The sequence below is a fragment of the Protopterus annectens genome, chromosome 10.part0 (assembly GCF_019279795.1).
Source record: "Protopterus annectens isolate FY-2018-M chromosome 10.part0, PAN1.0, whole genome shotgun sequence".
In the NCBI taxonomy this organism is placed as follows: Eukaryota; Metazoa; Chordata; order Ceratodontiformes; family Protopteridae; genus Protopterus; species Protopterus annectens.
Genome location: NC_056744.1, coordinates 979,857,240 through 979,884,121, shown reverse-complemented (window position 1 = coordinate 979,884,121; position 26,882 = coordinate 979,857,240). Strand labels below are relative to the sequence as shown.

The 26,882-nt window shown below is 42.1% G+C and overlaps 1 protein-coding gene across 1 annotated transcript in view; it reads left to right on the top strand.

Moving 5' to 3' along the window:
• The window catches only part of CEP350 (centrosomal protein 350), a 3,609,946-nt gene that overhangs the window by 2,588,489 nt on the left and 994,575 nt on the right, over positions 1-26,882 (top strand). The window contains exon 22 of the mRNA XM_044085746.1: positions 4,498-4,585. Within this exon, the coding sequence (XP_043941681.1) occupies positions 4,498-4,585 (88 nt within the window). The remainder of the gene's footprint in view (positions 1-4,497; positions 4,586-26,882) is intronic.

Genomic DNA, 26,882 nt, shown 5'->3' with positions numbered 1-26,882 from the left:
CAGATTTTCCTCAAGTGGGGTCTACCTTGTTGCGATCTTTTTGCTTCTCCAGCAAACACAAAGTGCAGCGAGTTTTTCGCTCTAATTCCCACACCAGGGGAGAGCCCCAGAGGTGCTCTGGTTCATGCTTGGCCACCTGGTCTCCTCTATGCTTACCCCCGTCTTCCTCTCATGATGAAGTTCCTTCAGAAAGCCAGAAGGTTGGGCAGCAAAGTTATCCTCATAGCCCCATTCTGGCCTCGCCAGATCTGGTTCCCTTATCTGCGGTCTCACAGTGTAGTTCCTCCTTGGATCTTGGAGCCCATCCTGGATCTGATTTTGCATCCTGCGGGATTGCAACCCCCAAACCTGGAAAACCTCAAGCTCGCGGCTTGGTTGATCCAGTTCCACTGATGGCAAGGACTCCCGGTATCTCCTCACCAGTGAAAGACATTCTGGTAGCAGCGCACAAACCTACTACCAGAAAAATTTACAGTAGTAAGTGGAAGCGTTTTTCTATCTGGGCCACAGACGAGGGTTTGGATCCCTTTACCATCCCTATCCCAACTGTTCTTGAATTTTTGTCACACATTTTTCATCAAGGAGCCAGTGCATCTACAGTTAAAGTACAGTTGGCAGCCATCTCTCATTTTCACATAGGAGATGGGCTGGGATCGTTAGCTTCAGCTAAAATATGCAAAACATTTTTGAAAGGAATTTTTCTGCTGAAGCCAGCAGTTAAGACTGCGGTTCCACCATGGGACCTGACATTGGTTCTGCAGGCATTAACGAGTCCGCCCTTCGAACCGGCCGCCTCGGTTCAATTAAAATTTTTATCCTGGAAAACAGCCTTTCTGATCACTATTACGTCAGCCAGGAGGGTCTCAGAACTTCAAGCGCTTTGCATGAGACCCCCTTATCTAATTTTTCATAAGGATAGAGTGTTTCTCAGGACTAACCCCTCCTTTCTGCTCAAAGTGGCCTCTGAATCAAATATTAATCAGTCGATTAATTTGCCAGTATTTTTTCCCAATTTCCAGAACAAAGGGGAATATAAATTACACAAATTGGACATACATAGACAACTGCGCTTTTACTTGCACAGGACGAAGGCTACTCGTAGGTCTGATCAATTGTTTATGCCTTTTGCCAAACCTTCTTTAGGAAAGGCTATTACCAAAGTTACCTTAGCAAACTGGATTTCGCAATGCATCAGCCGTGCTTACTTAGCCTCAGGGAAACCTGCTCCTTCTGGAGTCCATGCCCATTCAACTCATTCCATAGCTACTTCTGCAGCGTTTTGGTCCAGAGTTCCTCTTGATGATATATGTTCAGCAGCTACTTGGTCCTCTTCTCGTGCATTAATTTCTCATTATAAGTTGGATATGATATCCAGGAGTAGGGCTTCCTTTGGCTCCGCGGTGCTCCGGAATATCCTTCCTTGAGGACCTCCCAGGGTTTTTATTAGGTAGCTGGGGACTCTGTCCCACAGGTTGCAGAACAAATGAAGTAACTACTTCAGATAAAGAAGTTATGTACTCACCATAACGTTCCATCTGAGTAGGTACTTCATTTGTCTGCAACTAACCCCTCCCCTCCATGCCCCCTATCCAGTATCGTGCTTCCTGACTATGAATGACATTGGTTCATGCAGTTAGGCAGTAGGTTATGGTACTTGGTCGAGAGTCTTGGTTGCTAGTTTAGGCAAACTCGATCTGGGGAAAGGGAGTATGTAGCACGGGATTATGGGTAAGACGAGGAGCTCGGATCTTTTAGCTAGTAAAGCTGCTGGCTCGGATCCGAGATCGGATCCGATACCCACAGGTTGCAGACAAATGAAGTACCTACTCAGATGGAACGTTATGGTGAGTACATAACTTCTTTTTATCCATGCTAAGACAGATGCTATTGCATGTGCTTCTAATTAAACTGGTTGGTGTCCATTCTTTTTTTTATGCTTATTCCCCTCCCAAATGTGAAAAACAACATGCATGGTTTCAGAATTCTTTAACTTTTAGCTTTGAAGAAGCTATAGTTCTGGCTTTTTATTGCCCTATTATTAACTTTTCTCCATGAAAATGTAAGAGAAAAAAGTGTAGTCCCCAACTGCAGGCTTCTGTTTTAGATTATGCCATGGATCTTAATCCAGATATTAACCTATGCAAAAGTAAGAGAAAACATGTCAGCCTTACATATGTTATGATCTATATTTTTGCACCCCATCTCAGCAACCCAAGATTACAGCATATTAACTTATAAGTGATTTTCTTAAGACCTCTCTCTCTCTTGTAATGCCTACATTTCTTAGTACGAAAAAGGAGAGAGAAGTAGGGCGGGAAAGGCATCCGTTTACTTTAGTATCTTTATCACATGCAAGAAGAACTAAGAAGCTTTACTGTAAAACATGCAATTTATATTGTGAAAAGTTTCATAGAAATACTGATAAGAATAGATTTTTTTCTTGCAGTTACCCTTTTCCTACCTCTTCCCCTCTCCTTGGTGACCTTCCAAACATTAATGGCATGAAGTGAGGCAAATGCCTTTCAGTTCCCCACAAGTTTAACAAAGTCAACAAAAGTCCACTCTTTCCACTTTTTATTATACAGTCTATTTTACAAATGTGATTGATTCTTTGCAGTCTCACATTTATTCACTAATGCCTGTGTTGTTAGTCTTCCTTTTCATGTCAGTCTCCCAACTCCAGATTCCAGTTCATTTCCAAGGTACTGCCGATTCTTCTAGTCAACTCTTGTGCTTTTCTGTGTATCTCAAGAATTTTCCTTTGGAACAGTGAAAAAGATTTCACTGGCAAAGTCTCTCTGTGTTTTATTATCAGAAGAATAGTTTCTGCTAGATGACTCAATTTTTGCTGGACAAACTTTTATATTTCCTCCTTAGCCTGCTGCATTAAAAATGACTGATCCTCTAGGAAAAAATATATTCTGAAGACAGCTGGATATAGCAGCTTGAATCTCACACCTGCCTCTTGACATTCCCTGATTGCTGGAATAAGTTTGTTTTTCTTCTGAGTGGTGTACAGTGAATATCATTTCCCACAAATAGTCTGCTATTTCCAACTTTTAATACTTTGCTATTTGCCACAGTTTTGTTAGGATCAACTCTTTCTTCTAGTATGTTTTAATCTTCAATAATACAGGTCTTAGCTGTTTTCTTAAGGGTAGGTTTGAAGCATATCACACAATGTGCCCTTTCAATTAACAGTTCCTGCTATGGGATAGCAGTTCAGCTGTTTGTTAGTGCCTTCATAAAATTAATTCAGCTTGTTCCTTCTAGTTTCTCTTAAACAGCAGAAAATCTTATTTTTCCCTATGTGCTCTGTCCCCTAATTCTACCATTTGAAACATTTTTCTTGAATAGTCTCATACTCAGCCAGCCTTTTCTTCATTTCATCCTCTCTTTTTATCAGGTCATCTGAGTATCTGTTTAAAGATTCTTCCATTATTTCCAGCATTGTGTTATTTGAGTTAATGTACTCCTTCAGAGTTTAATTTATTTTAATCAGCTCTGAGCTCATTTGACTTTTTTTCTTCTAGATTACTGGAAGCCATGTCTTGCACCAGAGCTGGAACTTGGGCTACTTTTTGCTGAACAGCTGCAGGATTATTTCCAGTCATTGTATTTTCATGTTTTCTAGCTTTTTTTCTTTTACGCTCTCTTAGTTTCTTCTTTGCTGGCTGGCATTCAGAATAGTGTATTTTCTAGCCAGTAGTTGAATTTACTGAAAGTGAGTTCCTGGCCCTTGTCTTTGACTTTGTTTTTTTTTTCACACTGGAAGAGCTGAAGTTAGGCTAGTAGTCAGTATGTAGTCATCTTAAAAACTCCTTGAGAGTGTGCCTTTCTTCACCTAAAAGCTTGATGCTTTGGTGTGTGTGTACTGTTAGCATGCGAGTGCAGTCCAGTCCAAACTTGCTTAAAAAAATTGTACTGAGAAAGTGTCCTTAAGGAGGAAATGTATATGTCACACACTGTGGAGCACCTTTCTGAAGATCAGCTGATATGGTAGGTACTTAAATATTACTTATTTTCTTCTAGTCGCTGGGGTACTGTAGTTTTGTTTTGGTACAGCTGCTTAATTCTTGAAGCACATTCAAAAGCATACATTTTCATACCTTTTCTGTGCATTTTCCAACTTTTCTCACTTCCCAGTCACACAACACATTGGTATTGATAAAATAGTTAATCACTTGGTTAACATTTTCCTTTACTGCCCCTCTCACTGATGTGTATCCTTTGACAGTGCCTTGGTGCATACATTAGCTTTCCTGCTTTATATGATGCACGTTTCTCCTTTTTTTCTTTGTCATGGTTTCTTTGAGTTATGTACTGTTTTTTTTTCCTTTAACTACAATATTTTGAAACGTGTATGATCAAATTTTGTATAATTAGACTTTCTTTGAAATACTGAGTTAAAGAAAAAATGTTTAAAATGAGCTACAGTATTGAACTATCTGAAATGATTAAGTTAAGGCTTACCTTAAATTACTGTTTTTTCTCCAGGCGTTTGCGAGACAAAGGTGAAGATGATAAAATGCCTCCCATTCGAAAAAAGCAACGTGGTCTACTTTTAAAGCTTCGACAGGAACAGGTATGTCTGAGAAGAAAACATTCTTTCACTGATTGTCTGGTTTCTATGGTAATAAATAAAGTTTCACATGCGTACAATAAAGATGCACAAAAACTCAGTTATGCAGACATGCCATTGCCCATCTATTTGTAATATTCCAGTAAATGTTTACTGCTAAAGTATTAACATTTTGGTTTATTAGGGAGCAGTAGGGTGTGGTGTAAGGATTTGAAACAAGTTGGAGTCCATAAGCAAAGGTCTGTGCTTAGGGTATTAGACTGGGCATAAGCTAAGAATGGTGTCTGTCTTGTGAGTAATCATCCTCTGCTGCTATTCAAAACGTGGTATTTTTCTCCCAGGTTATAACAATAGCACAGTCAAAAAAACTTGGGCTAAAGGTTAATTCTTTGCCATATGTAAGTGTTTTATCAGACTTACTTCCAAGGCTCTAACGAAAGCTCATTTTTAAACCCAAAATTATATTAAACAGATGGGACATCCAGCACTAATGTTTTACTGATAAAGTTTGCATAACATTGAAATGATTGAAACTTACTGTGCTCAGCATGATAGTTAGCATCTCTGTTTCATAGCTTTTGGTTCTCCAATTCATTTTTTTTTTTGTGGGTGGGAGGTTACGCTATGGCCCTCACTTCATTTTGAGAGCCATCCTCTGTGCCCGACATCCAATGTCAGGTCTACAAGTCCTTTTCTACCTCCAGATTAACATTGATTTTGACCAGGGCTGATGTAAATCTTTAGGGTTCTTGGGGGGGTACTTTAAGACCTACCCTTAATTTCCCATCCCTCTTCTGATAATGTTATTTGAGTTGAGGGATAAGCATACAGAAGCTCAGACTTGCACCCTTTCCCCCTCCTATACTACACCCTCCCAGTACAAACCCCATCTACCATCAGGGACATCAAGGAGAATATTCATGTAACCAGAACCCACACAAAGCACACCCTCATCCATGCAGTTCGTATATTGGTGATCAAATTGGAATAAAAAAATGAAAACAGGTTATTAACCCAACACTTGTGTGAATTGGGGTATCACATGTATGGTAGCCAACACACATCCTTGCATTCTAGAACATTTTCTGAAATGTTAAATGATTTGTGAACAGTAAAAACTATTAAAATTGTGCAAATAGCAATGTTCCCAATAAGAAGTACTCTTTACAGTGTTAAGTCAGTGTGTTCATTCTTTCCATAAATACTCTAATATGTTATGTACACAAATCCAGAAATATATTCTTTGCTAAACTTTTACAATGACATTGCTGTATATTTAAAACTGTACCACCTAGACAAATATTGTTAGAACACTGCTAACCAGACATAAGCTTTTACATGATGGCAAATAATTTCTGTCTGGGTATATGTTTATTGATATGTTTATTGAGATATTTACAGAAATAGGAAAGCATAATGCTTAATTATATAATTAGCAATATAAGTAACAGTGAATTTCTCTCAATATGTGCCACTTACTGAACAAATATCAGACAGTTCTCTTCAACAAAGATAAAGGTTTCACCTCATGCCATGCAGTAGTTTGTGAGTCACTTGGTTTTTGAAGTATTAAGTATATACGAAAATATTGCTTATTTTTTATAATTGCAAACAAACAGCTAACAAATATCTCTGGTATAATGTGATGTAAATGGACACTGACAATGAATTTTATTGTCTCCCACTATAGCAGCTAACACCATACCCCTCAGTGTTATTGTAGGTGTTGTAGTTTTGAAAATATGAACATAAATATGAAGATATGGATAATAAATGGCATACAGTGATTGATTTCTCTTCTGCAGGACATCCTAGATTAACAGTCTTAGTGTATTTTGTTAACTCCTCACCCTTTCTAATATGGCCTACTATTACCTAGTAAGCCACTTAGTTAAACAAGCAAGACCAGAAAAGGTCTGAATACCTTAAAGACCATGGATTTTTAACTGGAATTATACAAGAAATCAAGAGCTTTTAAATTGTGTTTTGTATGAAGAAATGTGAAAATTGGGAGTCTTTGAGAGCTGTTAAGCATGCAGACAGTTTACAAGATAACAACAGATCCTTTATTGTCCTCTCAATCCATCTTGATGGCAGACTTCTCACTCGGGAGCTTCTGCAGTGTTTTAGCTTCCCTGTTTCCAATAACACAATGCAGTCCTACTTGTTTCTCAAATTTCTTTTGCCGCTTTTAACACCAGATGCAGTGTTCCAGTGATCATTGTTTTTCTCATAAATGGTTTTCCATGATATTTGGTGATGTATCTGATTCTTCCTACCTACTATTTCAAACTCTTACTCTTCTTTTTGAGTATTTGTTTAAAAATGTATATGGTTCTTTATCTTTTATCAAAGGTAGCTTTGACTGAAAGAAAAACAGTAGGTACAAATGATTTAAAGTACATTTGACTTAAAAGCCATTTCATTGATAATGTTATACACAATAACATATCACAAAAAAGTTTTTTGTAAGGGGGGAAGCCCCCCTTGCATTCTGTAAGTTTGAGGTTCTTCCCCCCACACCCCTCTTTGATTATATTTTTTAAGTGCACTGTTGCACACCAGCGGAGAAAAGAAAAAAAAACACACACAAGTGAATCAGTGCTAGCACACAAACACAAACATTTACAAATCTGGGGATATCATTTGATCAGTGGGCTTAGCCAAGCCATACATTTAATCTTCTAAATTATGTCCCTGATAACTCCCACAATAAAAATACCATCAGAAATACCATCTATAGACTTCTATAGTTTTCAACAAAATGGCTTTTCAGTCATATGTGCTTTGTCATTTTTTTGTCCAGTTGTGGTTCAATCCATGCTTCCTTTAAATTGATACAGAGCCATATGCATACTATGTACATAAGTTTGACAGATGTTTGAATTATCAAAACTTCGAACACCTGTTATATACTCTGAACTGTTCAAATCACAAAGACTTTAATACATAATATTTTGAATCACAAAGATTAGACGAAAAGCACCCTCTACTTTTTTCCAGCCAGGATAAGCCTCCTAGGTACCCTTTCACAACCCCTGCCAGTTATGTATACCAACCCCAAAATCACAGTACAGTGTAATGAAATGGTAAATTCCCGATCCCCTGTCATGTGATCTTGTGCTGAAAAAAAGCCAGTATGTGCAATCTTTTAATTTTTGATCAGCTATGCTGGCCTATTTTTACTGTGAAATGTTAACTTCTCGATGGGTTGTAGGACACCCATATATATATCTATACACACACGTGTGTGTGTGTGTGTGTGTGTGTGTATATGTATATATATACATATATATATATATATATCTATCTATATATATCTATCTATATATATATATATATATATATATATATATATGTATGTGTATGTATGTGTGTATATATATATATATATATATATATATATATATATATATATATATAAATATATGTATATATGTGTATGTATACACAAACACATAAAATGTATAGCTTCTTACTTAGACCTTTCTAACCCTATTAATTTGTCATTTTCCTGACAATTTAATAATTATTTTTGCATGCACTTTGGTCACTCCTTCTATTACTTAAAGCTCGTGCAGTCTTTGAATATGCACAGGGTTTTATATTTTTTCCCCTAAAAGCCTACCCAGGAAGAAAAAAAATAATTCAAAAGGCGTACTCTTCTCATCCTTCAAAAAGCATTGAGAAATTACCAACAGAATGCTGGTATTTATATAGGGATAGAATGCATGAAAAAGACAAGAAAATGAGGCATACTGATGCTTCTCAGTCTTTAGTCAACTCCTTGACCCTCATTATCAGTAGCTGTTAAAGTAGAGAGTATGATTATTTGTGATATGTCCCCAAAGGACTTGTGTGTGGGTACTCATTACTCTGAGACGGAGCTCTTGGGGTTGATGGGCTCCAGACCCCCTTCTTTGTCCTCACTTAAGTCTGTCTGGTTCACCAGGACTGCCATTGAGTTTAATTGGGACTAAATTATGAAGGTCTTTGAGAAAAGCTCAAATAGACATGGGAGTCATCTTGTCCCTCTCCGCACCCAGGGTGTTCAGGTAGGCAGACCCTTCCACTCTCATTAATTTTGCTCATTCCCTGGCACTCACTTTAGTCCTGGTGGCCACAGAGCCAAAGCCAACTGTTGTCTTCCCTCTATCGGTGTTGAAAGCTGACTGCATCCAGTGCACTGTATTCTTAAATCTGTCTCAGCTGAACGACTCATACTAGTGTCCCAGAGCCACATCCATCACTGATCTTTTTGGGTCCATTCATGACTTCAGGCCCCTCTATGCTTGATTTCTTGGCTGCAGTCTCAGTTTTGGACCTGACTGACACTTTGGAGCTTGTGAAGCAGTTTTCAGTTCCATCAAGTTCTTCTTCCATAGACGTATTGACTGTTCACATGCTACCTTCTTCAGTGTCAGTTTTGACATTTGGGAGAATTGCTGCTTACCATCCTACACAGAGTGGGGCTGCCCCTACTGTTCTGGCTTCATCCTCCCATCCCATTGTGTCTGATACTTTCAGCTGTCATCTTCAGTCACACAGATAGACACTTTTAAGGGCCTTGAACCCTCCCTTCAACAGTGATATATGGATACTACTAGCTGATATGAAGCACCCCCCCCCCAAGATTCACAAGTGTCAGTGTTACAGGAGATGCTTCAGTTCCCCAGCAGAATCTTTCACGTATGGTACGGACCTCAGTTAAGGGGAATGTTCCCTTCTTAGACTCTGAAGATTTCATATTCAAAGAAGTTATGGAACTGGTCCACTTATATCACTTTCCCAGATGGGTAAGTGTTTCTTGAGGCCTTTAGAACTGACTCCTGTACTTGCTGGGTGGTTCCTCTCACCAGCAGTCTTATCAATGTGGTGGCAGAGATGGCACAGTGAAAGCCCGGTGTGATTGAACCAGTACCCCTGAAACCATTACAGGTACTGAGAGCTCCCACAGGCCACCCATTGGAGTGAGATACCTCTGATTCATTCAATTGTGGTTACAGTGGTCACAAAAGAGCTGTCAAATGAGAGTTCCCTTGTTGATCCTCCTATTAGAAAATCTGGAATGATGGACTGGTTTAGCAAGTGGTCTTAAACCTCAGGAACGTTTTTACTGAGGGCTCTGAGCTACGTTTCTCATTTGACATGGTTCCAAATGGATCAGGCAAAGCAGACTTTGGATTTCCTTCAGAGACTCTTCCACTAGACACAAGGAGACAAATCCGGGCCTAACTTTCTGTGTTATCCATCATTGACCTGACCACAAGACTGCTATCCATGAAAACAGAAGACACCATTATAGGCATGTGCCAGCAGGCCAGGCTGAGATTGTGTGATTTTGAGGCCAACTTTAACGCTTTCTTTTTGAATGTCACCTGTGATGCATCACCACTGTTTTTTGAAAAGTGAAGGAGACCTTGACAGAGAAGGAACAAGAAGGTGAAACACTGCCTGCTGTCTTAGTCTGTTTTGCAACTTCTACTCCAAAACCAGAAGACCAACAAGGGACTCTGATTTAATAAATCCCAGTATTCTTCTGACAGAGGAGATCCTTTAATGGATGCTGCTCCAGGGCATAGGGGTCCACAGAACCATGGGTTTAGAGCTTCCCTTTTTAAGGAACCTTTCACTGCTTCTGAAACACTGCCCTATTGCTCCTGTCTGAAAGCCATCAGGGGAGAACTTTCTTATTACCCAGAAGTCTGGTGAATCATCACACAGGAAGCCTGGGTGAAAAAAATAATATTCAAAGGCTATATTATATTGTTCATCTCCACCTTCAAGCAGAATGCAAGAGATTCTTCCATACATTCCACCACGTAGAAAAGGGAAGTAGCTTGAGAAATTTTACAGTCTCTGCAAAAAAAGAGCCATCCAAGAGGTTCCCACCAGACCACAGAGGATCCATAGTCTGCTCTGTGTTCTTCGTAGTGCCAAAGAAGATCAAGGACCTCAGGGCTTTCTAGGTCTCGGCAGCCTAAATCTACATGTAAAGAAGAAAAAAAATTCCATATGGTACATATGATCACAATGCATTCCAATATTTAAGTACAGAGAGGGGACTGGATGTGGTCCATAGGCCTTCAGGATCTTTACTGCTACTACATTGAGATTGCAAAGCACTCTAGAAGGTTATGGTGCTTTTGGCAGGGAACTAGTCATTACCAGTGTTCACCAAATGCATGTTGATGATCACAGCAACAGTCTGAATTGGTAGGTACAGTCCATTTTGTTCAGGAGAGAAGACCCTTTCTTCCATTATCATTGTCTACAGTTACCATATTGGGGAGGGGGGAAGTGACATTATGAAGGGAGGTCTGTCCAAGGAATGAGGTCACTACAAGAGGCTAACCTTTGCATCAGTGGTCTGGTAATGATGGCAGTCCTCGTAGCGTTGCAGACACTATCTTAACTATTAGTTCTTCAGCCTCATCTTCCTCTAACCTTGACATGATTAAGTCTCTTATAAATATTTCCATTTAATGTCTTTTCTTGGTTTCCACATTCCTTTGCATTGTACACATTTAAATAAAATTTCCTAAATATCTGTAATAGTTCTACAGGATTTCTGGTTATTTAGGCTACCTAAGTTTGGCGACAACCCTTTCTACTTTATCTAACTCATCGTACTGAAAGTTTTTGTACTGTAGTGTTATCAAAAAAATACTTGCTTAACAGCAGTCTTTCTAAATTCATAGTGAGGAATCGCTGTTCATTTCCTCACCTGTCTGTGTTGTCTTCCGGAAGATCGTAAACATAATGTTGGAACTTTTCAAGTTAAGGTCTGAAGAAATGTTGTTCTCCGATAGATGGTGCCGAAAGATATCGAGCGTAGATGAGCCCAAATATAGTGTCGTTCCTTCTGACTTCCATTTGTTTGAGAGTAGATCACTGGCTCCAAAGTCATATCTGTTTGCAAACAAGAATCATAACCCATTCTTTAGGTTGACAGAAGTGGCAGAGTACAAGAACCACTTTGCTGATCTGGTAGCCATCTCAATTGGTGAAAGGAGTGGTTTCAGGATGGATCCTGTTAACGATAGCTTGCTTTATGACAAGCAGTACAGGTTACTGGGTAATTTCGGCAAGAATGTGTTTAATTCTGTGAACAAGGAAACAGACTAAATAAAATGAATGTTGTATTTTCTTCGTGATCAAGAGTATATAATTCTGTTCCCTAGTTTAAGAAAAATATTGCAGTTGAGCTGCTTATTTAAATTCCTTATGAAAAGGATGAGGTATCAGTAAGACATTTGTTATTTTCCATAATAATCTCAAGCCAGCCATGGATGCATGCTAATGAGTCTTGCTGACATATTGTCATTAAGTCATTATCTTCTTTATCAACTGTAGAAGCTGGCATTTTTTATTCATTCTGAGACCAGCTGGCAGTTCTGTTTTCAAGTACTTTTTATAACAGTCGACTATAAAACACAGCTTCCTATGCATAAGGGATTCCAGCTTATTAAGTTTCTGTAGAGCTTTTTCAGCTGGTTTCTGTCTAATGTCCAACATGTTTGAAATAGTCACAAAAACGGTCTTCTCTGTCTTACCACAGATTCAGCATCATTTTCCTTATTTATTTCCAAGTCAGTGGAAATAGCTAATGGATGATCTAAGTTTGGTTCCGCAGTCCTATTAACTTAATTTTTTGTTTTATTTAGTGTATTTAATATTAATTTTGATTCATTTTATAACGTATGCTTCTGCAGTGTGGGTTTCTGGGCTGTAAACTGCTAAACCCACGTGCTCCATTACAGTTTTACTGCAGTGGTATAAGTTGCATTTGGATAAGGATAATGCTACAGCTGGATCAGTGCAACAGGTTGTGTATCTAGCAGGTGAAAAAAGAAAAATTTTTTTTGCAGTTTTGCAGAGAGGCAAGCTTTCTTATTCTCCCCATCCCCACCAGCTATGTAGGGGACTTCTCCCATACAACTCCTTATTTAGATTATGTAAACTGCAAAGTTGCACAACCACAGACAAAAAGAAAAACCTGGGGGGAAAAAAACAGTAAAGTATTGCCAGTGCTGTAGTGGAAACAGTGTGAGCAATGCTTTTTTATGATTTCCTCCTGTGAAAGATTTTTTTATGATTTCCTCTTGTGAAAGATGTTGTAGTCTTCCTTTTTAGAATGTTGCTGCCAAAGCACTAGTGAATAGTAAAGAAGTTTATTTCCTAACAGGATAGACCATTAAAGTGGGGTGGAGACTAATTCTACAAAGAAGGTCATTCAAAGCTGCTGAAGTCAGTTTGGATAGGCAGTCTTCAATCTGCAGTGAATAACCTTTTATTGTAAATATTACTGTAGCAATAATCCTAGTATTCACACATTTATTATTATGTTTATTTGAGAGACAGCTGTACATTTTGCATAATTTACAAGGCCATAGACTGAATTAACTGCCTTAAAAATTTTTAAAAATTTTTCCCCAGAGATTAATGGTAGAAAGATGAGTCCTGCTAAAAGATAACATTTAAATATATGCGTTCCGCACTGTACCGCAATCTATCTTTCTCTCTTCACAACATTTAAAGTTTCAAAACTTTAATCATATGTTCCCGACCATATCGTATGAACTTTGAAGTTTTGAAACTCTGATAATCATCTGAGATGATATATATATATATATATATATATATATATATATGTATACACACACACACACACACATATGTACATACATGTATTATATGTATATATGTATACTCAAACACACAAATTTTTTTTTTTTTTTTAACTTTGACAGGTATTTTATATTTCACACAACAGACCAAGACCCAGTGGTTGGGATATGGCAAAAGTAACACATCATTTTCTCTGTGCTTGAATAATTTGGAGGAGATAATGACAATGTGATGGCTGACTGTGTTGTAAGATCAAACATGAGGATCATGTATTGATGGCTCCCTGTGATTGGATTCATCCACTCCCCCATTCATAATGTAGCATTTTTCGTAGCATATCCTGTGCTGAAAGTATGCCCGTTGTGTGCCAGTCAGTGGTATGATGTCCTACACTGACTGCATAAGTGGGTGTAACCCCTGAGCCTGTCAGTTCTTTGCCGCCCTTCTCACAGTTCTGACATACAATAGATATAAAATGTGTACACACCCCTGTTAAAATGCCAGGTTTTTGTGATATAAAAAAATGAGACCACAACAAATCATTTCAAAACTTTTCCCACCTTTAGTGTGACCTATAAACTGTATAATTCAATAGAAAGACAAATCTTTTAGGGGAAAAATATAAAAAATAAAAAACTTACAATAAGCTGGTTGCGTAAGTGTGCACACCCTTAAAGTAATACTTTGTTGAAGCACCTTATGATTTAATTACAGCATTCAATCTTTGTAGGTACACACCTGCCATCAGTTAGAGACTCTGATTAACTCCAAATAAAGTTCAGCTGTCCTAGTAGGATTTTCCTGACATTTACTCAGTTGCCTGCTACAGCAAAAGCCATGGTTCGCAGAGAGCTTACAAAGCATCAAAGGGATCTCATTGTTGAAAAGTATCAGTCAGGAGAAGGGTACAAAAAAATTTTCACAGCATTGGATATACCATGGAACACAGTGAAGACAGTCATCAAAAAGTGGACAAAATATGGGAGAACAGTGACATTGCAAAGAACTGGACGTCCCTCCAAAATTGATGAAAAGACAAGATGAAAACTGGTCAGGGAGGCTGCCAAGTGACCTACAGCAACACTGAAGGAGCTGCAGGAATTTCTAGCAAGTAGTAGTTGTGTACTGCATGAGACAACAATCTCCCGTATTCTCCATATGTCTGGACTATGGGGTAGGGTTGCAAGACAGAAGCCCTTTCTTATACAGAAAAACATCCAGGTCAGGATAAAATTTCCAAAACAATACATAGTCTCCCAAAAGCATGTGGAAAAATGTGTTATGGTCTGATGAGACCAAGGTTGAACTTTTTGGCCACAATTCCAAAAGGTACGTTTGACGCAAAAACATCACTTTGCATCACCAAAAGAACACCATCCCCACGGTGAAGTATGGTCGTGGCAGTATCATGCTTTGGGGCTGCTTTTCTTCAGCTGCAACTGGGGCTTTTGTCAAGGTGGAGGGAATTATGAACAGTTCCACATACCAGTAACTTTTGGCCCAAAACCTTCAGGCATCTGCTAGAAAGCTGAAGCTGAAGAAGAATTTCACCTTTCAACATGACAATGACCCCAAACATACATCCAAATCAACAAAAGAATGGCTTCACCAGAAGAAAATTAAATTTTTCGAATGGCCCAGTCAGTGCCCAGACCTAAATCCAATAGAAAATCTGTGGGGTGACCTGAAGAAGGCTGTACACAAGAGATGCCATTGCAATCTGACAGATTTGGAGCGCTTTTGCAAAGAAGAGTGAGCAAATATTGCCAAGTCAAGATATGCCATGCTGATAGACTCCTATCCAAGAAGACTGAAAGCTGTAATTAAATTGTTTTTCAGCTAAATTGTACAAGTTATAAGTCGCATTAAAGGTGGGAAACATTTTGAAATGATTTATTGTGGTCTCATTTTTTATATCACAAAAACTTGGCATTTTAACAGGGGTGTGTACACTTTTTTTTATATCCGCTCTACATTGTTGAAAACCCCCCAAGTGCAGTGCTTAAGTGAAAATCTGCAAGCAGTGCAGTAAATGCGTATCCAAGACTCATGCTTGGCAGTCTTACTGTTTTTGGCCTGGAGGGAATATAACATATTCACTGCCTTAAATTTCAGTTGTGGTGCATGGAAACTATTCACATATATCTGTAATTATCTACAAAAAGTTAAGTTCCAAACACTAGAACTGGTAGACTGCTCCCTGAAGGCACCTAATCTTCACAGCAACAACAAAATTCTTGGTAGGTTGAGTTCTCCCATGTCCCAAAATGCAGTGCTGTTAACTAATTCTTAAGATCCCTTTGTCACTGTCAAGCTCTATAATGTCTTATGGGTTCAGCTCAAGCATTTCAAGAAGATTTTAATTTGCTTTGAGCCAGGCAAGTGCTTTTATCATTAATATTTACTTCAGGAGACATTTTCTCTCAGTTTCTGAGTAGTTCTGTTAAGATTTTTCTTCATCTTAATTACTTACTCTTCCCCCTCTGTTAAGTCCCCCACATCTACTGAGGAAGAGACACTTCAAGAGACTTACAGGTCTTAGCCTCAGCAGCCTGAGTTGTACCCCCACTTGACAAGCTCATTGACCTGGTATGCTCCATGTCTTTGAGGAGCCAGGGGTCATGAATATAATTCCACACAAGCCAGTGACAGTGCTTGGACCCCCAAGGATAGTCGCTTACTGGAGTAAGAGTCCTCTTGTTGTGGTGTCAGCGACCACCAAATATGAAGTCCCAGTAGATTCTCAAGCCCTAACAAGGACTCCAGGATGATGGCTTATTGGGAAATTTTGTATATGCATTAAGCACCTTTTCCATCAGAGCAATGAAGCACTTGGTGCATATGGTGAAGTTTCCGAAAGATCTGATAGATAAAAATGTGAAAACATGAAACAGTTACCCATGGCTGACCTTTCTAAACACTTAGAGATCCAGATGGCCACTATCAACTTCATTTCCTCACTGTCCAAGCATGTGTTATGCAATTCAGTAGATGCAGCAGCTAGATCAGTGGACTCTCTGGCCTCACAATATAGTGTAAGGCCTGGGTGTACCTTATATGTTTTGTGGAACACTTAAAGGTGTTTTTTCATCATTGCACCTTTTGATAGAACCTCTCTTTGGGCAGAGGGTCGTCAACTGCTTAAGCATGATGAAGAGGGCACAGTGCTGTTGTGGTCAAGTTCTTGACCCCCTCACAGGTCATTTTAAGAAAAACAGAAGAATGACAAGAATATCTGACTTTGGAAATCCCAGCAGCCTTCACCTCGGCATCAGTTGGTCTTTCATTTGTTCTAGCAAGTAGGCAAGTTATTTAAAACAACTTTAATTAAAACTGTTTGGAAGCTGAATCTTCATTGTATTTTAAATGACATTTATATTGTTCATGAGTTGAAGGTCTCGCATTAAAGAACTTTATTTCCTAATCCCCTTCATACACTCCCAGGGTGGTCCAGATCCTAAGTGCTGCACAGTAACCCACTACTTGGAAAGTTTATAAGTCAAATGTTTTGACATACCGCAACATACCATATGAGACACTTATCCTTGGTGATGTCAACATTGATTGGTCCAAACTCACAACTGACTCCCCCCAACTCAGTATCCACCTACACGGCTTCCACCAACTTATAACATCTCCCACTCGCTTCCATAAAAATTCCTCTTCCAGCTCCATCATAGACTGGATCCTTACCAATTCCATAATCCCACCACCTTACCTGACTCCCTCAGTGATCATTTCTCTACCACCATCTTAAGACACTACTCCCATATTCCTAAACCCCACCTTATCAAAGTCTGTCGAAAACTATCGACTTTCAATTCATCCCAATTTAACTCCATTCTTCACAACATAGATTGGTCCATTCTAAAACACCTCCCCCTAAACGATGCTGTAAGCACTTTCAATAGCATCTTCATGAATACTGTAAACTCCTTAGCTCCCTCTAGGAAGATCAGAGTAAAATCAAACCATGCTCTCCAAAGAGACTAGGTCCCTTATGAAACAGAGATCATGCTTGGAAAACCTGGACTAAAACTAAACAACCACCTTTTCTTCAAAAATACAGGCAACTGAGGAACCTTGCAAAAAAAATACAACTAATGACAAAAAGTTATACTATAGCTCTGCTCAGCTTAACAACAAATCCAATCCTCAAAAATTTTGGTCAACTCTCAACAACATCCTCTATCCTGGAAAGCCCTCTAATCCCTCCCCATACCCTATCTCTTCCTTTCAGGAAACAGCTACCCTCCTGAATAAACACTTTATCTCTTCCATCCAAAATCTGGTAACCTCTAAGCCAAACTCTACTTCGACACCCACCTCTCCAAGTCCTACTAACACAACTTTGTTTTCTTTTGAGCCAGTTCCCATTACTTACATCAAATCTCTACTACTCAAGCTAAAACCTTGCTCTCCGACTGACAATCTATCTCCTACATTCCTCAAACTTGCTGCTGACTCAATTGCCTATCCTGTATCTATACTAATTAATCAATCTATTCTGGAATCAACTGTCCCCACCCTTTGGAAATCTTACTTCACTATCCCTCTTCATAAAGGTGGAAACTCCACTGACCCCTCAAACTACTGACCCATAGCCATTCTTTCCCCCCTCTCCAAGATATTAGAAAAATGTATTCACTCATTGCTTCTCAATCACCTCCTCACATACCACTTACCCCATACCCAACATGGATTTAGTGCAGCAACTATTTTACCCTAATCGCCCCTCGGGGACAGTCACCAAGAAACGCTCTAGTTCACGCTTGACCCTCTGGTCTACTTTATGCTTATCCTCCTCTTCCCCTCATCTTCCAATTTCTGAAGAAAGCACAACACTTGAAGTGCAAAATGATCTTCATTGCTCCATATTGGCCTCAACAAGTCTGGTTTCCCTTCCTCTGGACTCACCTGCTAGATCAACCATGGATCCTCAATCCATCCCCAACATTGAACATTGATCTCCCATCCGCAGGGCCTGATTCACCCCAATCTAACAACCCTGAAACTGACAGCTTGGTTTCTCCACTTCCAATGATTGCCAGGCATGAAAACCTCTCGTCCCCCGTGCGCAATATTCTTATTGCATCTCATAAATCATCCACCAGACTAATCTATCTTAACAAATGGAAAAGGTTCTCTCTATGGGCAGCAAATAAACAATTAGACCCCTTGTCAGCCCCAGTTTCGGTGGTATTGGATTACTTATCACATCTTTTCCACTCTGGGGTGTCTGCCTCTACTATCCATGTGCATTTAGCTGCCATCTCAAATTTCCATATTGGTTTTCAAGATTCTTCACTTATGTCACACAGACTCTGTAAGACTTTCTTGAAAGGGGTTATCCATCTAAAAGCTCCCTTTAGAGAACTGGTACAACCTTGGGATTTGGCTTTGGTTCTGCAAGCTCCAACAGCTCCCCTCTTTGTAACTGTGTCTTCATGTGATGTAAAATATCTCTCTTGGAAAACTTTGTTTTTGATTGCAATCACATCGGACAGGCGATTGTTAGAACTTCAGGCCTTATGCATCAAACCTCCCTATCTTGTCTTCCATAAGGATAGGGTATCACTGAGAACTAATTCTACCTTTATACCAAAAGTGGTGTCAGAGTGGTCTATCAACAAAATCTATTGACCTTCCAATGTTCTTTCCTAACCATTCAAACAAGGGAAAGTATTGTCTGCACTCCATGGATGTTCATAGGCAAATACAATTTCATCTGGACAGAACAAAATCTACCCGTAGATCAGACCAGCTGTTTCTGGCTTTTTCTAGACCTAGACAGGGTTATCCTGTATCAAAAGTTACATTGGCTTCATGGTTGAGAAATTGTATTACCTTTATCTACAACAAAAACAATCTCACCTTGCCTCATAGAGTCAAGGCACATTCTACAAGATCTATGGCAACTTCAGCAGCTTTCCATGCTAAGACTTCCCTCAGTGTTATGTGCTCAGCTGCAACTTGGGCTAAACCTCATACCTTTATTCTTCATTACAGATTGGACTTGGCTTCCAGATATAGAACTTTCTTTCGCTCCATAGTCCTCAGGAATGTCCTTCCATGAGGGCCACCCAGGAATACAGGTAGCTGGGGACTCTGTCCCATCAGTAAGGAATGAACGAAGATTAACAACATCAGATAAAAAAGTTATGTCTTACCATAACGTTCCATCTGTGTTGTTGTTCTTCATTCATTCATTACTTCCCACCCTCCATCCCCCATCCGGAGTTTCTTAGTTGATCTCATGTACTCCCTTCTTGTAGGTCTGTTATGACTAGAGGTAGCCTCTACTTTTATCTATCAACATGCAAACTCAATCTGAGGTAACAGGGAGCATTCTGGGTAGGACCTTGTCTCGAGTTTTTGGCTGACGTGAGCTTGATATTGGCCGACTCTGTTCCGAGGACGGAACCGATAACCCAACCGTAATGAATGAACGAAGATCAACAACACAAAGTTATGGTAAGAAATAACTTCTTTTTATGCAACTTTCTTGTTTTCAGCAGAATAAATATTGTAGTGAAGAAACACCGCGAAAGTAGTAAAATACACAAATTTAATAGAGGTAAGCACTTTCACATCTAGTATGTTGCTTCTTCAGACCAAATGAAATTCTTCACAATTCAGCTTATATAATTAAAACAATTAGATAATTAATCATCCAATCAAATAATTAAAAATTACTAATTAAAAATTACAAATAGCTAGTAAAAACAACTTAAAACAACTACATACATAAATATATTTGTATTTCAAAACTCTATTTTTAAGGTGAGGTTTTATTGATGCCCTGTTATTTAAGCCAGGTAACCGATCTGCTTGAAGCTCAATAATCCATTTAAGTTCCCTTAGCTCAGTAATATTTCTTAAATCACCTAACCTATGTGCTAAATATACACACTCTATAACTCTAAAACTAAAAGTATGAGACTGATCAAATACTACTAAAAGTTTCGCTAAAGCACTTCTATTTCATAACTCTCTTCATTGCTAAAAGATGATCTGAAGTAGTTAACTTCATTTGTGCAGCAACCTATGGGTATTCGGATCCGAGCCGGCAGTTTTCAACAGCTTTAGATCCGAGCTCCAAGCTCCTCCCCTTACCCATAATCCCCTGCCAACCCTGACTGACCTCCGATCTAGTTTGCCGCGGTTTACTTCAGCAGCTTGATCCCCAGTTTCAGGCGTTTTTCATACTTTTGTGAGAAAATTTTAACTTTTCTACCTCCTTTTCTTAACTCTCATGTGACTGTGTTTTTCGGGTCCCTTATTCCTTAGAACTATCTTAGTTAATTTATTTTGTCCCATATTCTAACCTCCCCCTTCCTTCGTGGTTCCGTTAGGGTTGTGTGTGCATGTTTGGGGCCTAGTGTGTGTGGGTTTTACCTTCTAGTATGTCTGAGGCCCCAACGTTAGTGTTTTCTAAGTGCACCGAGTGTGGCTATAAGCTGTCCCCAGCGGATGGCCACACTCGGTGTGTGATGTGCCTTGGGGTTGAACACCTGTCCTCTGGTTGTACCATCTGTGCAGCGTTCAACCCCAGGGCACTCAAGGACCGGAGGTCTAAGCTGATTCTGGCGGGTCTTCTGCCCCCCGACTTGGCTTCTACCTCCGGTCCTCCCGTGGCTCCCGCTGCGGTGGCTGCCACTCCTGCTTCCCTCCCCCCGGCCGGGACTCAACCTCCCGCCTTAGGCCCGGAGGAGAGGGAGGCTAGGAAAGAAAGGAGGAAGGAGAAGCACCATAAGCGGTGGGCCGAGGCCTCCGCTTCTGCCCCCCCCGGCTAAGCGGGCTTCTCCCTCCAGGACTTCTGGGTCTCCTACTTCTCGGATCCGGTCCCCGTGCTTTTCACCGGGCCCTGAGGAGCAGGAAACCAGACCTCCGTCGAGGTTATTGAGGCGACACTCCCGCCCCGCCTCGGTGGCCTCGTCGAGATCTACCCGAAGTCTCACCGATGCAGATTTGGACCGGATGATGAGAAGATTCCTCCAGGCCCAACTGCAGATGGGAGTGCTCCTGCCCCCCCCCTCCGAGGGGGGAGCTTGACCCCCTTCTTTGCCCCGATAGCTCCTTCCCCATCCCGTTTCCTGGGTACGGAGTCTTCAGAGCCGGGCACCTTGGAGCCGGGGGTGTATCGGCGCCGATAGTCTCGGGTACTTTGGCGGCGACACCTACCTTGAGTCTGTCGGGTCCATTTTCTTCTGATCCGAGCTATCGGAGCCGAGGGCTGAGCTTCAGGTCCAGCAGTATCGGTATGTCTTCGGGCTCCATCCAGGTCGGAGCATGCTGGTCCATCGGATCGCTTTGGCGCCGGCCCCCGATCCGTCCGTCAGATCCGAGGGAGGGTCTGCTCTCAGATCCCAGAGAGAGCAGCTCTCCCTCTGCATTCGACGTGGTGGAGAGGGTTCTGTCAAGGGATTCCAGACCCCCGGCCCTTGCCACGGCTCCACCCTACACTCCTTCTCAGTTGGGTCTGACTTCCATCACCCGGCCCCAGGGCCAGCCTGCTATGATGTCCCAGGTAGTTCCAGTGGAACAAGACGTTGCTGGTGAGACCTTCTCGGACAGCCCCCCCCCCCCCCCGAGGAAGTTCCTCACAAGCGAGGGTGCAAGAGGAGGCACCTGGACTCCCCAGAGTCCTTGACTGAGGACACGGATTTGGAGGAAGAGGAAGGCTCCCCAAGATCACCCCCGAAGATGTCTCATTCGGTGACATCCTGGAGATGCTCAGAATAAGGGGGGGGGTGGTCTGCCCCACAGCCTACCTCGGACAAATCCATGTTCCTGAAGGCGTTTGAAGCAGGCCCGTCTACCTCTTGGGTGTCCCCTCCGGCCGACCAGTCCCCAAGCGCCCGGACAAGATTCTCAGCCCACCCTCCGACAAAGCCCACTGGATCAAAGGCCCCCCTGTAGATGCCATGTTGGTGGCGGCGGCCACCAACAGGGAACTTGCTCAGGAGAGTCCCTCTGTTCATCCCCCGAGCAAGGAGTCTGGGTCGATGGACTGCCTAGGGAAGCGTGTGTTTAGTTCGGCTACCTTCTCTGTGAGGTCGCTGAACTACATGGCACATGTGCTACGACTGCAACGGGACCTTATCAAAGAGTACGCTGCGTCACCCCCCCCCCCCCCCCGAGTCCATGTCGGCGGAGGACAAACAATTGCACTCCACCCGGATGGCCACTCTACGATCCATATCTAACACCTCTGTGCGGCTTCTGTCTCATGCCACGGAAGGAGCCGCTAGAGCCAGCAGAGCGGGCCTCGTTATGAGACGTCAGGCCTGGCTCAGGCACTGTGATTTCGCGGAACCCTTTAAAGCGTCTTTCGCTAATGCCCCTTTTGATGATTCTGCCCTCTTCGGCAAAACCATGCGAGATACTTTGGTCCAGAGCGAAAAGGATGGGAAGACGTCTGCCGTCGGAGTCCGCTTCTCTGCTCCCCAGAGGTCCTTCTCTAAGAACCAAAAGGGACAGAAGAAGATGTGGTTCCAGACGTCGCAACAGTCTCATCCCGCTCCAGACTCCCAGCCCTTCCGCGGCAGAGGAGGGCAGGGTGGACGCCGTCCTAGAGGCAGAGGGGGCCCGCGGAACTTTGGATCTAGAGAACCCTTCTTGGACCAACCCACGCAACATCCGTGAGGGGTTGCCCGACTGCTCCACTCTGGAGGCAGTCGGGGGGCGTTTCTCGAAGCACCCAGCAGCTTGGGAGTCCATCACGACAGACCGCTGGGTGCTTCACATCATATCCAGAGGATATCAGATTCCCTTCTCTCGTTAACCACACAGCCCCAGTTACCTGCCCGATGTCCCACCAGATCAGAGGGAGGCTGCAGCAATGGAAATCCAACATTTGCTGGAAAAAAAGAGCCATCCAACACGTCCCCCCAGACCAGTGCGGGTCCGGGTTTTACTCAAGGTTCTTCTTGGTGCCAAAAAAGATGGGGTACTTAAGACCTATCCTCGACCTCTCTTCCCTGAATCTGTCAGTAACCAAAGAGAAGTTCTGCATGGTCACTCTTCAATCCATTCTCCCCATTTTACAGGAGAATGATTGGATGTGCTCTATAGACCTCAAGGATGCGTACTACCACATTCTGATGGACAGGCGATCCAGGAGGTTCCTTCGCTTCCGGCTAGGAGCCAGTCATTACCAATTCAGGGTCCTCCCCTTTGGTCTCACTACAGCCCCCAGGGTGTTCACCAAAGTGTTAGCAGTGATAGCGGCCCACCTAAGGCTCCAGGGAATCCACGTCTTCCTGTACCTGGATGACTGGCTCCTGACCGCCCCAACAAGGTATCTACTCTGTGCAGCCAGAAACTACTTTCTTCATCTGTATCCATGGCTGGGGATCACTATCAACATAGAGAAGTCGTCTCTTACCCCGATGCAGACCATAGACTTCATAGGGGCCAGATTAGACATGAACAAACTCCTAGCCTTCTTGACCTCAGACCGGCTACTAACCCTGAGGTTACACGTGCAAGCCATTCTACAATCTTCTGCTCCCCTTGGTCCTGAGGGCTCTTGGCTCGATGGCGGCAGCAATCAACCTATTGCCAATGGCACGTTTGAACATAAGGGTCTTAAAATGGACCCTTCAGGTGCAATGGTCTTTTCTTCACTATCCTCTCAACCATCCCGTTCCACTCAGCAGGGTCTGCAAGAGGGCCCACCTATGGTGGCTCCAATCCCCGGACCTACAGCAAGGACGCCCCTTTTCTATGACCCCTCCACTAGCCATGGTGACCACAGATGCCTCACGCCTCGGGTGGGGGGGGGCATTGTTCGGGCAGGACAGTCCAAGGCACGTGGGACCTCATGGAGACCTCACTGTATATCAACGTCCTAGAGATGAGGGCTGTGCTGTTCGAGTTGCAAGCACTTCAGGACCTTCTTCCTGTAGGAACGATTGCGATTCAGACGGACAATATGTCAGTTGTCTGGTACATCAACAAACAGGGGGGAACCAGGTCTTACCCACTCTGCCAAGAGGCCATGAGGGTGTGGGAATGGGCGATCTCCACCAACCGCTTTCTCATAGTAACGCACATTCCGGGACGGTCCAACATCCTGGCGGACAAGTGGTCTCTGAATCCCGAGATAGAGAATCGGATTTTCGCCAAATGGGGTCAACCCTGTTGCGATCTCTTTGCCTCTCCCTCGAACACAAAATGTTACGACTACTTCGCTGTCATTTCCCCCTCCGGGGAACCCCCGAGAGACGCTCTGGTGCGTGCTTGACCTCCCGGTCTTCTTTATGCTTACCCTCCTCATCCCCTGATGCTGAAGTTTCTTCAGAAAGCCAGTCGGTTGGGGAGCAGGATTATCCTCATTGCCCCATTTTGGCCTTGTCAAACCTGGTTCCCTTACCTTTGGTCTCATCTGGTGAATCCTCCTTTTATTCTGGATCCCAGTCCGGATCTAGTATCCCACCCCCTAGATCTCCCAGTCCCAAATCTGGTCAACCTCAAGCTCACAGCTTGGCTGCTCCAGTTCCACTCGTAGCTAGGACTCCCGGCATCTCTTCCCCAGTTAAAACTATTCTAGTAGCAGCACATAAGCCCTCTACTAGGAAGATCTATAGCAGCAAATGGAAACGTTTCTCCATTTGGGCAGAACGCAAAAATTTGGATCCTTTTACAGCTCCCTTACCCACTGTGTTAGACTTTCTGTCTGGACTGTTCCATCAGGGGGCTAGCTTCTCCACAGTCAAGGTTCAACTAGCAGCTATCTCTCATTATCACGTGGGAAATGAACTGGGCCCTTTGATCACCACAAAATTATGTAAGACCTTTTTGAAGGGCACCTTTCTGCTTAGACCTCCAGTGAAGGATGTAGTCCCTCCTTGGGATTTAACGCTGGTGCTTCAGGCCTTGACAGCTCCCCCGTTTGAGCCTGCAGCTACAGTAGATCTTAAATTCTTGTCATGGAAAACGGCCTTTCTTGTCGCCATCACCTCGGCTCGAAGGGTCTCTGAACTACAGGCCCTCTGTGTAAAACCCCCTTACATGACCTTTCACAAGGATAGAGTTTACCTCAGGACCAGTCACTCCTTTCTTCCCAGGGTTGCCTCTGAGTCTAATATTAACCAGTCCATCAAACTGCCAGTCTTTTTCCTAATCACCATAACAAAGGGGAATACAAATTACACTCATTGGATGTACATAGACAACTTCGCTTCTACATCCACAGGACATCTGGTAATAGGAAGTCCGACCAGTTGCTCGTCTCCTTTGCCAAATTTAACTTGGGTAAATCTTTGTCTAAAGTCACACTGTCTAGATGGATTTCAAAGTGTATCCTTTTAGCATATGAAAGTTCGGGCAGGCCCGCACCTCAGGGAGTCAATGCCCACTCTACTCGTTCTGTGTCTACCTCGACGGCTTTTAGAGCTAGAGTTTCTTTGGATGATATTTGCTCAGCAGCCACTTGGGCCTCATCCCATACTTTTATCAGTCACTATAAATTGGACATTATCTCCAGAGGGAGAGCATCCTTTGGCTCTGCAGTGCTCCGGAACATCCTTCCATGAAGGCCCCCCCAAGACTCGGTTAGCTGGGGACTCTGTCCCATAGGTTGCTGCACAAATTAAGTTAACTACTTCAGATTAAGAAGTTATGTACTCACCATAACGTTCCAACTGAGTAGGTAAACTTCATTTGTCAGCAACCGTCCCTCCCTCCTGCCCCCTCACTTGTGAATGTCTTCATTCTCAGGTTCATGGGGTTTACCCACTTATCTTGAGAATGATAATTTTATTGCAGTTCTGCTGTTGGGCAAACTTGATCTGAGGTCAGTCAGGGTTGGCAGGGGATTATGGGTAGGGGGAGGAGCTTGGAGCTCAGATCTAAAGCTGTTGAAAACTGCCGGCTCGGATCCGAGGTTGGATCCGAATACCCATAGGTTGCTGACAAATTAAGTTTACCTACTCAGATGGAACATTATGGCGAGTACATAACTTCTTATTCCCTAACATGATTCATCATACCTAGATAAAAAGAACTAAGGTGACTAAAAATAGAGTTTTGAAATAGAAATATATTTATGTATGTAGTTGTTTTAGTTTTTTTTACTAGCTATTTGTAATTTTTAATTAGTAATTTTTAATTATTATTTGATTGGATGATTAGTTAATTATCTAATTGCGTTTTAATTATATAAGCTGAATTGCAAAGAGTTTCATTTGGTCTGAAGAAGCATCATACTAGATATGAAAGTGCTTACCTCTATTAAATTTGTGTGTTTTACTACTTTCGCTGTGTTTCTTCACTACAATATTTATTCTGCTGATTGGACTTGTTGCTGTCGTTGAAGTTCATCCACAGTGGCCTTCTTTTTACTGTTTTGGAACTTCCTTGTTTTACCAGCTGCTGCTGGTTAGCTTCCACGGGAAATGAGCACCATTTTTGTCTTGACCATTAAACAGTGTACTGGTTCCTTGATTGTACCTTCTTCCAGCCACAAAAAGAAAAGGGTTGTAAAGTATCTTTTCCCACCACAGCAGACTGATATTTTGCCTCGGCTGCAGGTTAGTGACTCTGCTGTGGCCAAAGCTGGATTTTTAGACCACTCATCTTTTTCTTTGGATCTCTGTGGTGTAATGCATGCAGCCACCATGGATTGCGGGTTAGACACAGCCTCTGCAGCTGTAGTGGTCCA